At 37.8% G+C, this 17,328-nt stretch overlaps 1 protein-coding gene across 5 annotated transcripts in view; it reads right to left on the reverse strand.

The window, feature by feature from the left end:
* Positions 1-17,328, reverse strand: part of vps13b.L (vacuolar protein sorting 13 homolog B L homeolog) — a 591,067-nt gene that overhangs the window by 341,035 nt on the left and 232,704 nt on the right. For all 5 annotated transcript variants that reach the window (XM_018268144.1, XM_018268145.1, XM_018268146.2 and 2 more), the window contains exons 20-21: positions 12,788-12,897; positions 10,407-10,551 (exon numbers count right to left, since the gene is read on the reverse strand). In XM_018268144.1, coding sequence (XP_018123633.1) covers positions 10,407-10,551; positions 12,788-12,897 — 255 coding nt within the window. The remainder of the gene's footprint in view (positions 1-10,406; positions 10,552-12,787; positions 12,898-17,328) is intronic.

The raw sequence follows: 17,328 nt of genomic DNA on the forward strand, positions 1-17,328 counted from the left end.
CAAAATTTGATAAAGAGGCCACATAACACAGAAACCCCTAATATACCCATCACAGTTACCTGTTTTTTCAAAAGGTATGAATAAATGCCATTTTCTATGCTGAAATCTTAACAGTTCTTCTCTTTCTCCATCATTTGAAATCCTGGCAGGGAAGGAGAGACTAAAGACTGATCTTACAAGACTTACAGACAGCATACAGGAACTACATAACCCCCAATGCATTGCACTGTGATGTTCTGTTCCTTATTGAAATCATGTGTACAGGGAATTGTGGGGTTTGGAGGATGCAGGCTGAGGACAGCTGGCTGCTGATACAAAGTAACAGTAGTCAGCCAGCTCAGCAAAGTAGTCAGAGAGATCAGTAGGAGAGCAGAGGGCTAAGCTTAGGGAACTGTTCTAAACCATTAAATATCACGAAAAGTCTGCATATTTTTTAATTGATGTATAATGCAAAGTTGCTTGAAACAATGTTTAGTTTTCAAAAAGCTTAAGTTATGTTTGTGTGGAGTTCCCCTTTAAGAAAGTGCTTCAACATATTACATTATAAAGCAACAAATGAGAAAATTGCTATACATTAGAAATGGGTATACCCATTGGCAAAAAAACGTTGTATTGTTTGATGATTTTTTTGAAAATAATTTTATTTTGAAGTTTGTAAGTTTTGGAACCATAGAATAAATGCTAGTTTCATCACAAATGATAGGTATGAAGCATGATTTGCAGGTAGAACAGTGAAGACATTTTTCAAGAGAGAAATCGAGTTCCAAACACGATTTATTCATCAAATATATATGTAAACAATTGTCGATGTCTGGAGAAATTCAAATAAGGGTAAAAGTCTGCTAGTATAATAGAACAACACCCCTATATATGACACAATGTCTACCACAGCAAATATAATTCAGTGCGCTAATAATTGGCATTTGCAGCAGAAAAAGAGGATGAGGAGGAGTCAAAACCACTGTCTACTAAAAAAATTATAGCTGAAAGATTTTCTGCTGGTTTTTGAAAAATAAATTACAATTAGAAATATTGAACAGTCCAACATCCTAGCTTCAGGTTGTAGGCACAATATGCAGCCTACCCATAAAACACAGGTTTTAGTCTGAAAAGTAATAATGTCAATGTGGAAGGGGTTATTTCCAAAAATCGGAATTCATGTCATTATTTAATTAAAAAGACATGACCAAATTCCCAGACCCGATTTTACCTTATTTATTATTTAAAAAGTTTGATTTAATCAGTCCGCGTAAAAACCGGATAAAATCGAGCAAAAACCTGAATGTTACAATTTTTTCTGGGGTTTTTCCGAAAAACCCTAATTTTTCAGATGTTTGCCTAAAATGGTCGGATTTTTTGGCTAATTCTAGCTCAGACCACAGAAACGTCCAAATAGTATGGGGACCTCTGCCACTGACTTATACACAACCTGAGCAGGTCTTAGATGACGGATTTTCGGAGTCAGGCTTTTTGGCAGCATAGGGCTTTAATAAATCTAGAAAAATGTAAGTTGGTTTTTTTTTTAAAAAAAAAAAAAACTGAAAATTTTGAGTTTTGCCCCAAAAAGCTTAAAAGTTAAGATTATGACCCATCACAACTAAACAGAGATGCTGGCATTAATTCTATTTGCCTCTCCTTCCTTTCCAAACTGTCATCATGATTGTAATTTATCTGATTTCTAAAGGTGAGCGGAGCTTTCTTTTTTACATTCTTTAGATGGTGGAGCCCATTATAACACCACGCTGAAAGGCTTAGCACAACTGACTCTTTATCTCCATGCGTGGCTGATTGACCTAAGTCAGATTTCCCTACTGATTTCGCTCATTTTAATGAGTGGTCAGGCATTACACAGCAGGCATTAATAAAGGATAACTATCCAGGTCACTGATCGTTAATCTGTGATGTGATAATGAGAAATATTTTAAATAGGCCAAATAGTTCTCAGCAAAGCAAATGTGGAGCCCAAGAAAAAAAAACTAGATTAGTAAAATAGAGACACTGCAATGTTAACCAAGCAGAATAAAAAAGGTTCATACAGAGAATTAGGTCATCAATTTTTTTTGCATGTTTTTCTATATTTTTCCTACAGTGAATAAATTAAGGAATAGAGGAAGATCAACAAATACCGACTCTTGGAAATGGTTGAAGCAGATCACAAAAATGATTCACTAAATAAAAGCACATTGGTTTTTATTATATGGCCACTTATTATTGAAAGCATCCCCTCAGTAGTTGCCAACGGCACAAATCTTCAGGAAGAATATTTTTTCTGCACTGACATTTAGCCAAGATATAGGACTGGGTAAGAAAAACTTATTTAAACGTATTTAAAGGAGAACTAACCCCCCCCCCGTAAGTCCCCACTGTCCCCCCTCCCTGCTTCCCCCTGCACAGTTTGACCCCAGAAATCTGTCCCCTCTTGTGCGGTCACCAGTGTCAGACTGGGATGTCAGGGGCCCACCAGAAAACCTTAGACTGTGGGCCCACTTTCCAAACTCCTATTCCTCCTCTCCACACTCTACCTCTTTATTCTCCTAGTCTTTTATATGTACTTTCTATATTCTTCCAATTATTAAGTATTTTTCTCCATAACAAAATAGGGAATGACCATGAAATAAGCTAAATGGTTAAAAGCAAGAGGCCCACTGACCTGACCTGGGCCCACCGGGAGTTTTCCTGGTATCCCGGTGGGCCAGTCCAACACTGGAGGTCACTATTTCAAGAGGGGACAGAATTCTGGGGTAAGACTGTCCCGGGGAGGCAGGGAGGGGGCCAGTGGGGACTTAACATTGCAGGGGGGTTTAGTTCTACTTTAAGGCTCACATTTAAAAGATGAATGTCAAGAATTGCAATTATTTAAGATCAGGGCTGTCCAGCTGGAGGATCATGGGCTGGAGGTGGCCCTCCAAAGGGTTTTTATGGATAGACAACTTTTTTTCTGATTTTGGTTCTGTACATTACCACAATGAATTTTAAATGAAACAACTTAAAACTCACTGTGATAATTTATATAGGTTATTGAGTCCAACAATAACAACCAACTGTTACTTAAAATATCAACGAGATTCTTATTTTCAAAACTTACGGACATTATTGAAGGAAATTAGCCATGAAAATATTTTGCATTTGCCCACCACCAGTTCTGCTGATTTACTTTTCAGTAATAAGCACAACAGACCTCCAAAAGCCTCAACATCCCATAACTCCCCAGTTGACTGAACCCTGGTAAGTACAAAGTGCATTATGGTTAAATCCTACAAGATAATGAGTGGGTTGGGGTAGCCACAGAGTAGTACTTATTCGTATGGAAGCTGCACATGCAATTGTTTAAACACTCCTAGTGTGCTATGAGATGATGCCAGGTCATTCTCTTTTAATGAGTAAGAGACCTTGACTGGGGTTATCAAAACCAAGCCCAGCTTTAACACAGCTTTGAGATTTTCCTCACAATATCTCATTTAATTCGTCACATTTATAGCTGTAAACAGATCCCAAGATGCACAAATTGGTGTGTGTTATTTTTGGTTACCATGTATTGCACTAAATAAAATACACCCAAATGCTTCATAAAAATCAGACTGTAATTCCATCTAAGAGTTCCGGTGACATTATTAAACCGCTCGCGTTTTTGCTTTTGTGGTTTATGATATCACCAGAGCCCCCCAACTGGAATTTATAGCCTTATTATAGGGAGAAGGGTATAAATTATTTTTCTGTGTGATACTAACAATGAGTGAACTGTGCTCTGCATGAAAAACACTGTAAAATTTCCAGATTCGCAGGGTGCATATTCATTTCAGATGCGTTCATTCCGAGGGACTCACACCTCTGCTTTGTGTAAGCGCAGAGAAGTGGCTTTTGCCCAATACTAAAAATAACTGTTAAATCATAACATTTCACTTGCAACCAGTAATCCAAAGAAAACAATGTCAATTGTGAATCTTGGAGAAGAGGAATAGAGAAGGGCGGATTTGGAGCTAGAAGTAATTCCATCGAGCTGTCATTAACAATGAACGTGCACACAAATGTATGACTTTATTCGTTGTTCAATTAGGGATCTGTGGCGAGTAAGCCTATAGGATTTCCGTTTTTTTGACAGGATTTACTCCAATACCTACAAAAACTCGACTGAGGTCTAAAAGGCTTACGTTAGTAATATAAATAAAATGTATATACAGCATGGTGTGGAGGAGGAAAGGCATTAGAAAGACATTTATTCAGCTAAAACACTTATTAGGAAATTAAAATTTCATCAGTGCAAGATTATATGAGACGCCCACCCCTATAATAACTAAAGCATGAGTATTCAATTATATGTGGCGTTTACAGAGAGCGGCATTGCTGGGCTTTTAGACCAAAGGCCCATTCTCTGGGTGTTATGAATGCATGTTTCTCATGCTAAAGAGGATGGCTGCCTTTTAGATGACAATGCCATTGCACAGTATTTATGAACATATTTTTAGAGCACCAACATATTTCGCAGTATCCAGACATGTTGTTGGTAGAGCCAAGTAGTTCTGGTGTTAGAGCCAAGGCTATATATCTTGCTCCAGTTCCATGCCTGCCCACTAGCCAATCAATCCTCACATCACTCTCTGGATCTCTGGTTTGTATGGTCCTCCTGGTTCTCACTCCTCTGGTGCTACTTTCCAGATAAATATAGCACTGCCTGAGTCCTGAAGCGGGTCGGGTACCCGCGGGTTACCCACAAAAACCTGTGGTTTCCAGGTGCCGGTATAGACACGGGACAGTGGTTCTGCAGGTCACGGGTCGGCCACGGAGCTTCTCAATAGCGATTTTTACTCCTTTTTTCTGAGCACGCCTACTTCTGATGATGTCAGAGTTTACGACAGCACTTCCTGATTCTTGATGGGCAGCGGGTCGCAGGTCCAGTTTGTGGATAAGGTACTTGCGGGTCAGGTAGCAGGTCCAAGCAGGTAAGAATGCGGGTTGCGGGTCCGGGATGCAGACTGCAGGTTGTGGGTACGGGTTCCAAAAAATGGACCCGCACAGAACTCTAGCCTGTGTTAGTAAGAGCTGTCCTGGTGAGGGAAGGGTGCCCCCCCCACCATTCCTGGCATGTCATCTAGATGCACAAGTAGGGAGCAGCAGAGCATGCTCTATGTAGGCTATGGCAAACTGTATGGATGGGGGCCATTTTTGGTTAAATTAGGACAAATTTTGATGTAAAATCTGGGAAAAACATTACTTAAAATCAGGGCAATGCATTATAAATTGGTGGGATCACAAATAAAAAATGTAAAATGCGGGAAAACTTAAAACCAGAGTACTTAATAGTTGCACTGTATATATAATATACTGTTAGTACTGTTGCACTAGTAAAAGCTGTGTGCTTGCTTCAGAAAGGCTACTATAGTACAGGTATGAGACCTGTTATCCAGAATGCTCAGGACCTGGGGTTTTCCGGATAAAGTATCTTTCCGTTATCTGGATCTTCATACTGTAAGTCTATTAGAAAATCATGAAACATTAAATAAACCCAATAGGCTGGTTTTGCCTTCAATAAGGATTAATTGGATCCTATACATGTATATATAAATAAGTTGCTGTGTAGCCATGGGGGCCAGCCATTCAAGGTGTAAAAAAGGAGAAAAGGCACAGATACATAGAACATAATAGATAAGCCCTGTCCAATAAAATGCTGTTTTATCTGTTATCTACTATGCAACCTGTGTCTTTCCCCCATTTTGTCCAGCTTGAATGGCTTCCCCCATGGCTACACAGCAGCTTATTTATATAAACTAAAGTAGTGTTTCTGAAGCAAACACACCAGTTTTACCAGTGCAGGGCAACAGAAAATTATATTTTAATAACTTTAATAAACTTTCATTTTTTGGTGCTAAAGTTCCTTTAAGGGAGCACTTATTTCAGATTACCCTTAGGGTAATGTCGCAAAAGGTGTTTTTGTTGTTGGCGTATAATGCCATGCCTGTAAGTGCATACAACACATCAACATTTAGTCTGCCAGCGAATACAGCAGATAGGATATTGACAGTCAATCAAATACCAATATAGTTCCCCATGCAAGTAGTAATTGTTACTAATTTAAACCTGCAAACAAGCCCACAGTACTGTAAAATGATATATCATTACAATATATGAGCTGGGAACATTATGAAAAATAATTATATGTTATATATATTATTCCTCTGAATTTAGCTTAATCCTGTTTAAAGGAGATCTAAAACTTAACTAAAGAAGTAGGTAGAAATGTTGTACATTATGTTTTGTGCTTCTGTACCAGCCCAAGGCAACCACAGCCCTTTAGCAGTAAAGATCTGTGTCTCCAAAGATGCCCTAGTAGCTCCCCATCTTCTTTTCTGCTGATTCACTGCACATGCTCTGTGCTGCTGTCACTTACTGAGCTTAGGGACCCACTCACAATATACAGTACACATAGAATAGATATGTCACAATATAAGGCTGATTAGTAATTAATACAGATAATTACTACATGGCAGCACAGAAACCAGTTCAATTAGCATCAGAATTTAATAATCAGCCCTATAGCATCAGCTTATATTATAGATCAATCTCATTTTCTGCTGGATAATTAGTGACGAGCCCTAAGCTTAGCTTCTCAACAGCTGCTCAGAGCCCACTGAGCATGTGAGTGTCACAGATGATGACCCCCTGTGACAAGCCGATGTTCTGGATCATTGCTGCTATTGTGAAGCGGAAACTTTAGGCTGCTGCAATAAGTTCAGTTTATAAAATATGGCATTTTTAGCTATATTCATTTTTAAGGTTTAGTTCTCCTTTAAGTGGTAACCATTTCACAGTTGTATTTCAAATTGTTCCACTGCCTCATTCTCATTTGTTAGGGAAAAGCTATGGTCAATGTGATGGTACTATACTATTATGTGTAAATGTCCGAATGAAAGATAAACTTGCCTGGGGGCACACAGAGTGTTCCAAGGAAGAACCATGATTCTGTAAGGTCAGCTTCAGAACAAGCAATTTCTGGGAAGATCACTGAATTCTCAGGGTCTGTAGGCGGCCACTATTTAAATGCTTCTGGGAAGATCCCATCAGGCCAGGCTGCTTAAACTCATTCAGAATCACTTTGTAACTAATTTTAATATTGTTTTAAAAAAAATTATTTTTGGCTCAAAAGAAAGTTCTAGCGTGTCAGGTTAAATGGAAAGATTTTATTCATTAGCAAATATTTCACGGTTTTATTTTAAATGATGATGATGATGATAAAGGCTGCACATGAAACACAAAATGCCAGTGCATGGAGTAGACAGGCATAATCAGTGCACAAAATACAGATATAAAAGGGTTTGGTTGAGATGAGAGGGTATTTGCGAAGCTTCCAGCTTGCTTATGTTGATCGCATTACTCATATGTAATGAAATAAAAGTACATGTGAATCAATGCCAAAGGTTACATCATTAGAGACATCCAGCAGAGAGGCAAAGTATCTATCATAAAATCATTAAAGGCCATGAATAATGGCGCATTGCTCCCCAGGGAGAGGAAACCTATAACTCTCACATTCTGCAGAACTAAAGTTCACAGCAACTTCTACTCAGGGCTGGATTTACATAGCGGGTGCCCCTAGGCCTGCTGTCGTTTCGTGCCCCTGTCCCCTCCCCTTTATTCACTCAAATTTTAAGAGCAATGGGGATTGGCACATGGGAAGTTTAAAAAAAACTATTGAATCTACTGTGCATCCCCAGTATCTCTGATCCAATGTGGGTGTGGTTTGGCAGCATTCCGCCCCCTGAAATCCTGGCACCCTAGGCCCAGTCCTTGGTGCCCTTTCCACAAATCCGGGTCTGCTTCTACTGATCACTATGGGTGGAGGGACTGTCAGATAGAAGAGCTTCTACTGTTTTTGTCTTCTCTATCATACTCACTTGGTTTCTTTGGGATCTGCCACTCTCCCGCCCTACTGGGAAAAAGCTTAAAGGAGAAGGAAAGGCATTTTTACTTGGGATTGCCAAATGTTAGGCTCCCCCAAGTGATTGTATCTACTTACCTCACACTCTGGGCCAGTACAACTATCAGGAGAAAACTGCACCGGCCCAGGGTTATTCTAGCAAGTGCCACAAAGTGATAGTCTTCTGGCTTCTACTTTCTTAAAATTTCAGGGGGCTGTCACATGCACAGTAGACCGAAATAGTTGGCTTTTTCTTTACAATTCGGTCTTTTGCTCTACTGCGAATACGCAGCCACAAGATGTAAGAAGAAGCAGGAAGCCGATCGATCCGTGGTGATCGATGGAATAACCCAGGGCCACAAGAAAAAACTCCCATTGCATTTGGAGCGGGAAAAATTGTTGCGTGTGTAAAAAAAAATTTGACACCCATTTACTTCAATGCGTTTAGCAAATTTTTCGCAATTTTGGGATATGCTTCGGAAATTTTCCGCCATTTCGTGATTTGTTTTGGAAATTTTTCGGCAAAGCGAAACAGGACAGATTTCCTCATTACTAGTAATGTCACTCGTATTGTGTTTTGATGGGGGCAATGGAAAAGGAAGTCTCTAATATAACAGAAAAAACCCTGTTGAAAACACTTGCCCTATTAGAGAAAGCCTTGCATGGCACACCTGCCCAATTCCTATAGAGTAACATGGAACACATTAAAGTAAAAGGAAAAGCTGAGCCTTCTCCTAAAGTAGAGAAAGTGATAGAAATAGAATTGGGCTGAAATTCTGACAAAAAGGCAATGTAGAAAAAGATATTCCTCAATGAGATGCAGCTGAAAATATTTCAAACTATTCATTAGCATTTAGGGATAACAATATACAATAGTGGATATTTCCCTTTTTTTTCCTGCAATTTCACTTTTCCAAATAATTTCCAAGGATATTTTGCTTTGGGGCAAGTTTTCTATGGAAGAATTATGCAGAAAAAGAGACCCTCGATTTTGAGTACCCTGATTTTAAGTTTTTCCGCATTTTACATTTTTTATTTGTTGTCCCGCCAATTTATAATCCATTTCAATGGGTGCATTTCCCTGATTTTAAATAATGTTTTCCTGGATTTTACATCAAAATGGTGTCCTGATGTTCCCAAAAACTGTTTTTTTTCCTCTATGAATGACAGCGAAATAAAGAGGTTTACAATACTAACCAGATGTATATTTTGCCATGGTTCTGCCTGTAAATGGTCAATTCCAATTAGTCTGCCCCTTATACAGATCTGCACCAATCACTTATTGCTTTAGGTTGTGTATATGACAGTGTTGCACATTGTGTAACATTAACACTGCATGTTTAATCCTTGTTATTAACACAGTAAATATTGTATCTCAAAGTAAAATGGACTCCTGTGCTTATATCCTTTCAGTACTTGAAGAAAAATTTACATTAACACATTTTCCCGGATTTTACATTTTCCCGGATTTTACATAATTTTTTCCTGGTCCCCTGAAAAACATAAAATGGGGGTTCTACTATATATATATATATATATATATATATATATATATATATATATATATATATATATATATATATATATATATATATATATATATATATATATATATATATATATATATATATATATATCTGAAGGAGGCTCACACTCACAGGTCTTACAAAGAAATAACGGTGTTTATTAGTCAAAAATAAGAACTAAGAAGTAAGTTCTTATTTTAGACTAATATACAACTTATTTCTTTGTAAGACCTGTGAGTGCGAGCCTCCTTCTGGTATATACTTATCTTTTTGGCCATTATTTGCACCCCGGCAACTTACACCTCTACACGAGTTGTGCCTGTATCCAGACAGCCTTGGGAATAAGACATTTTTCATAAACAAATATTGAAACTGCTTATCCTAGACTTCCAGTTCCCATTGGCAGTCACAGGGTCTGCTTCTTCTATAGTCACACTGAGAAGTGATTTTTGCCCTAAAAGCACTGAAATTCTTCTGTGAGAGTCAGAATGTCAATATATGTTTGCATAAAATATCAGCATGATGTTATTATCAATATCAGATATTACAGCCGAAAATCCTCTATAGCTTTTCAATTTCCTGCCAAAGTGAAGCCTCACTTAAACCTCTGAACGATGAATAAACTAGATTTCTTTCATGGGCAAGTCCTTAGCATAACTTTGGCATTGCTGAAAAATTATGTTCTTGCGTTATTAAATGTTGGCCCCGGCTGAGCACACAATGTAAAACAGAGGATAAATCTATGTACTACTTTACAACGAAATGAGCAAGAAAAAAAAAAAGAAGCTTGGATAATAAACAGAACCTGAGCAGTAGAAATAATAAAAACGGACGGCTTTTAATTAGGAGTACATTAAATAGCTAACAGAGGGACTATTTGTGGAAAGCCCAGAGGTACAAAGCCCTGTTTGTACAGCTGATCCACGCAAAGCCTCTGACATGGGTTTCTTTAGTTAAAGGAGTGCACATACCTGTTACAGTTTTTGTTTTGACAGGACTGCTGGCATAATCAGAGGGCTGATTGGACGGCTGCTTTACTAAAGGCGCGCTGCCAATTGACACCTCGTCCTCTTTCTTCCTTGACAGTGGCACAGCAAGAGGAGCAGATCCCAGGGGCTGTGGAAGCAATAAAAAAAAAGAAAATAAGTGCAAGTAGGCAGGTGAGTGGTTTGAATGGCAGCAGAAAAACACTTTTCTGAATCCCTAAGCTTTAGTTCCATGCAGGTGGCATATGACTTATAGTTAATGGTTTCCTTAAATCATTGCACAGACATGAATGATGGAGGTAAGAGCTCAGTGTTACCATGAAATAAGAGGTAACGGGTGGGGATTTATACACATTTAACACAAATAAGCCAATTTTCCTTCCGGTAAAATGATAGATTTATATGAGTGTTCCTTCAAGTGCAATGATAGGTTCCTTCCTGTGCAATGATAGGTTTATATGAGTGTTCCTTCCTGTGCAATGATAGGTTCCTTCCTGTGCAATGATAGGTACCTTCCTATGATATGATAGGTTTATATGAGCAGGGCTGGAGATATCAAAGAGGAGTCCTGGCTTGATGGACTGCAAAACCCAGCAAGAGCTACAGGGCTGCTGTTTGCACAGTACATTCTATGTGCTTTACTGTATGTGTTTTTACCCTGTGATGGTTGGGGCCATGATAATTAACCATTCTACCCTACCCTAAAGCTAGATCTGTCAATTGTATATTTGAGTTTCTCACATCAATTACCAAAACAATTATAATCGTATGGAATGGGAGTATGGGCTTAACAAACGTAACCATAGCTATACCATGCCAAATATCTCGCAACATTTTTCTAAAAATATGTAAAGAGGAATGAGACCTATGTGTGTTAATATCGGCAAAGTAAAGACAATGGGAAAACATAATCCATTGTGGACATGAAGTGCTACTTGAACTCATGTCCTCTCTCTTTCTCTCCCTTTCTCTCACCCTTACATGCTTATTTTCCAAGTAGCAACATTAAGGTTTGGCAAATTCCTTTAAAATTACATTAGAACATTATTGCCCAATTCTCAGGACCAGATTTACTGGACAATGATTACTTAATGTTGATGAATCAAACACATTCTTGAGCCAAGTTATCTCAACCATTACGTGTATGAAATGAAAAACGTAGAGCAGTTAACTTGGCAAAACCATTAAGTCTCTTCTCGAGACTACTGTCGACAGCATTACCACAAAGCAAAATGTGTTTCACTGAACTGAGAAACTATGAACAGTTTAGTGAGACTTATCCATATATTGTTTTTCAAGGTGCCATTTATATTTTTTAATTTCTGTATAATCCTGGCACAATGGACATAACTCCACAATGAAATTAGCTCTAGAATATTAGAAATGTTAAATCTATATGTGAGTGAAGCCTCGTAATGTTGTAGCTAATTATTTTGTTGCTCTAAAGCTAAATATACATTTCGTTTTGTGCAAATTACCAATTTATTATGTCGCTATCAGGATTTATATTAATGATTAATTTGGGGGGTGGCCCCATTAGTGGTTATGTACATGCACACCATTCCTTTTGCAATAAAATAATCTGAGTAATTCTGCATTCTTAATGAATAATGGAGTACTTAAAGACAGATGATATACATATATATATACGGTAATATATATATATATATATATATATATATATATATATATATATATATATATATATATATATATATATATATATATATTTAATTGTAAGATGGGTGGCACTCCGCTTTTCAGCTGTACCCAGTTGCATGGTGAAGGTTTAGTATAATTTCAAAAACAACCAGCAACACCAGGTTATTTTAAGTAGTGAAAAAATATATTTAGTAAAGCATATATAGCCAAAGTAACGTTTCTGTCCCTGCTGGGATATCTTTCAAGGGGATAGATAGATAGATAGATAGATAGATAGATAGACTAATCTATCTATCTATACCGCCATGTAGTAATTCTCTGTATTAATTACTATTCAACCTTATATTGTGACATTTCTATTCTATTCTATCAAGTAAAACCAACATGAGTGGTAAATGATTTTGGCGACGAACAACTACATGCATAAAGAAATAGCTGCTTAAATGCAGGTAGTAAAAGCCAACCTTCTGTAAAATATTGGATAATCATGGCCTTTTAATCATAAACTGTAATATGGGACTATTTTGGTTACAAGATAAGGTATGAACAAGAGATGAAAAGTTAAAAAAGTTAAAATGCACTTGGTGCTTTATATAATGATTATTTATTATACTGTAAAATTTTGCATGTCACAAGGCCCTACATCCGGTGCACAGCAATTATGAGAACCCCCATTTATCAAGCAGCAATAGAACAATACTAACCTGCTGGGATTGCCTGTTGCTCCGTTTCTGTGGATAGTAAGTGAGCCATGTGTACAGTACGGGGTCCACACTGACTGCTAGACCTTGAATACTCGCCAGAAGAACAGCACCTACAGCAAGATAAAGAACGGACAGTATTAGATTCATTATGTTGACAGGATAGTCCCAACATGTTACCCAGTGCTTTATTTAGATCATTCATATAAGTTGACCTTACAATACACTGTCCCTAACACATACTGTACACACAGACAAACATTCACAATATCTCTATTAACAATTTCATCAGGAGCCAATTAAACTGCTTGTAGTCTATTAGCATGTGGGAAACCAAAGTACCTAGAGGAAACCCAGTCATGAGATGAACATACTCACCATGCCTTACTAGCGTTACAATTGAAGCCAGAACAAATGCTAACAAATGCCCCAATGTGCTGCCCCAAGAAAAAATATCTCATCAACAGTAAAAGTATGTCAGAAATGTAACAGAACCAACAGAAAACCTCTTTATTAAAGAATTGCAAGTATTCTGGTTCTGGAGCCGCTGTCCTGCTACACTTCCGCAGCTTAGGAGCAGATGGAGAGTTGCAGATGTAATTATTTCATTCTCTGTAGTTTACAAACCATTGCCCACATACTGTAATAGCTGATCATAGACAAAACCTTAAAACCACACACAGGTTCCTTCTTCACACAAAGCCCCAAGGAGTAAATATTAAGGCAAAGCTAAACTGTTCATTGTTTAAGCAGGAGACCATTGTTTTGCCATAGTTCGTCCTACTCACAGTCACTCACGGTTTTAATATAGGCAATAATTAAAACAAAGCACTACTGCATGGGGCCTGAAAACTCCTTCCATTGAAAGACATAAGGCTAAAAAGGCAACTGACTGCAGCATTTGCTTATTTCAGAACAATTATTAAAGATAATATTTATTCTAACCAAAAGTGGTCAGTTGCCACTTCATTGCCCCAGGAAATACTCCTGGGCTAGGATTAATAAATCAAGCTACTGAAATATATGTCTGTTTGTGTTTATGGGAACAAGGCAGGGAGAAAACAAGCTGAGGAAGATACATAGTTCCAGGTGCAACATTACTCTAGTGGCTCCAGAAAAGGGTATACCGATGTATAAAATGCTGAGATGTAGTCTATACAGGGAGCATTGAACAAAGGATGACCTGAAAAAGGTAAGAATGTGGCCTCTGTGTTTAGTACCCCCACATTCCTTGGAAGCCATCTGCATGGGACTATTGCTGTTAACACTATGTCTGTGACATTAAAAGAAATTTACTCTTAGTGGCCTATTTATTAAACCCAAAACAAGTCAACTTTGTACAAATAGAGTAGGCAGCACATTAACGGTCAACAATTCATTTCTTATTGTAATCTATTTAGGGCAGAATTTCTGATGATTCTGAGAATTTCTGATTTTTTTTTATATACATGGGCTGGTAAAATATCTCCCCCCCCCCACACCCCCATGGATCCCTACAAACTTTGCCTTTACCAAAGTGAGAGAAACCATTTTTGAACAGGACAATGGGTTGGCCCATTTATTAAAATTCTCATTTTAGTGGTTTTAGAGGTTTTTGAAACCATGAATAAAGTCATTTTCTCCAAAACCCCAAATGCCAAGTAATTTATTAAAAAATACAGAACGAAAAAAAAAACTCAATAATGCACTAAAGTAGACAAAAACCTTGAAAACCTCTATTAATATGAGTTACTAGCAGAACAAAAAAATCAGAAAACCTATAAAAGTCTGAATGGCTAAAAAGGTCTGATAGGATCAGCACAGCTCCCATTGACTTCTATAGGACTTTGACTGCTTTCACTTGCTGAAATTTTATATTAGACTTTTTCATGGCTTTTACACCTCTTAAATCCCAATTTTTTCCGCATTTTAGAGAAATTTTAGAAAGCACAAATTTTTAGAGAAAAAAATAGAAATGTGAATGTTATTAAATAGGCCCTTTAACATTATCACAATTATCAGAATGCTATACAAGTAACTGGATTTCAATAATTTGCAAATGCTCTTGCCAAAATTTCCTGGTTCAAGTATGTAGTCTATAAATGGCCTATACTCTTCACTTAATATTTCAATTCATTGTTTTGTGTTAACAAATGTGAGCATTGGGTTTGTAGTAGTGATATACAACATTACACTTCTACAAACAGGTTGAAAGAGGTTTATTTACTTGCGATCGGGCAAAGTTGTTTTGGCTCATCAGTTCCCTATGTTACAGAAAACCATAAATGTTCAATCTAACAAGTATCAGATTCTGCTTAAAAGCATTATGAACAAACACACTGCACTTGTCCTGAAGTCCTGAAGAGTATTAAGACCAAAATTTCACTTTTCCCAGGCATATTCAATACTCACACTTTCCAGAAGAAGTCTAAGAATAGTAGTGCGTGTGAAATTTCCACACAACGCTCAACAGGTGACCATATGAAACCACAAAGGGCAAGAAAAGCCATCACTATAAGATGAGATATACAAGGCTTTTACTAATCATTGCCAATGCAAATATTTTCATTTGATAAATCTTGATTAAGCTCTGGACTTTATCTGGGATTGGCTTCCTAAGAAATATTAATCTTCAGTAAATTCATGCAAGCTGGGGCGAATGCACGGGGATTTAGCCGATAATGATTTCCATATTTGGAAGATGACAATACCAGGTCTTCAAAAATTCATTCCATGCCAAAATTCCGAAAACACGAAGCATTTGCACACACAAATTAAACCCTAAGGCTTCCATAAATGTTGTGTGTATATACATATATATTATATACATGGACACATATATAAGTATGGGGAGTAGTACAGCTAAAGTAGGGAAAATGTTCCTGGCTCTGGTAATCACATTATAAATCATGATTCTTTTTCTATCCTTACCTCCTGAAACAGCTTAATGTTAAGATCTGTCAGAATAGACTTTAGTGATAAAGAGGTCCATCGCTAACCAGAAGGCAAGGGGCCCCATCATATATAAAGTGTTGTACACACAATTCCCAAATCCCCGTACTTAGGCTATTTTCCCCACACTGGTACTGAGGCTGTATTGTATGCATAGCCAAAAGGTAATTTTCAGATCGGTGGTAGAACTTCACATACACCTATTGCTTCCAACAGCTAAACTCTAGGGGCCTTAAAGGTAAACTATACCCCCAAACAATGTAGGTCTCTATAAAAAGATATTGCATAACACAGCTCATTTGTAAAACCCTGCTTCATGTATATAAACCATTTTCATAATAATATACTTTTCTAGCAGTATGTGCCATTGGGTAATCATAAATAGGAAATTGTCATTTTAAAAAATAAGGGCCACCCCCTGGGATCGTATGATTCACTGTGCACACAAACACACTTAACAAACTATACATGTTAGGTCACATGAGCCAATTAACAGACAGAGTTGTGTCTTTTGCTTCAACACTTCTTCCTGTTACAGTTAGAGTTGTAGTATTTCTGGTCAGGTGATCTCTGAGACAGCACAGAGACCATCACGAAATGGTGGTTCAAGGCAAGAGATGTAAAAGGGCAATATTTACTTAAATATATATTTCAGTTTGGTAAGATTCTTTAATATGCCACTTAATTTTATATAAACTATCTGTTGCTTAAGTATTCATTTTGGGGTATAGTTTTCCTTTAAAGGAGAAGGAAAGTCGTCTTGCACTTGGGGGTGCCAAATGTTAGGCACCCCCAAGTGAAAGTATTTACTTACCTGAAACCTGGACTGGTGCTCCTATCAGTAGAAAACTGCACCGGCCCAGGGTTATTCCAGCGAGCACCACGGATCGGCTTCTTCCCGGGGCAGACGCACGCACAGTAGAACAAAATAGTCGACTTCTTAGTTAAAGTTACGCTTGCGCAGCTGCTCGAAGAAAGAGGAAGATGGAAGAGGATCGCTCCGTGGTGCTCAGTGGAAGAACCCCGGGCCAGTGCAGTTTTCACCGGCCTGGGGGTTTCAGGTAAATAACTGCAATCACTTGGGGTTGCCTAACATTTGGCACCCCCAAGTGCAAGACGACTTTCCTTCATCTTTAAAATATCCAGGGCCTCAGGTATTTTCTCTTTAACAATGTATAAAAACAATCATTCACACATTTAATAGTGAAAGCACCTACTGGATCAGGGTGTATATACAGACCCTGCGGCTGTAGGGGGGCCCGAGAGGTATAGGGGCTCCACAAAGCCCTAATTCATATACAGTTTCAATAAATATTGGAAAAACAAGTCAACCGCTAAACATTTTGGGGGCCTGAAAAATAATTTGCTATCGGGCCCAGTAATATCTATTTACTGCACTGTTCTGGACTCATTAATAGTTAACTATATGTAGTTTTCAATAAAATATTATTTTATTGGGAAATTTAGCTCCACACAAAATTTCAAGCAACTTGCCAGTTCTAATTGAAACCACCAATGTTTAAGTAAGTGTTGCCAAACTTTTCCAAGTGGTGGGCCAGATATATTTTAGATAACATGTTTGTCAGCCAGAGTTTACTAAAATGATAACATGA

This window comes from Xenopus laevis, chromosome 6L, assembly GCF_017654675.1.
Source record: "Xenopus laevis strain J_2021 chromosome 6L, Xenopus_laevis_v10.1, whole genome shotgun sequence".
NCBI lineage: Eukaryota > Metazoa > Chordata > Amphibia > Anura > Pipidae > Xenopus > Xenopus laevis.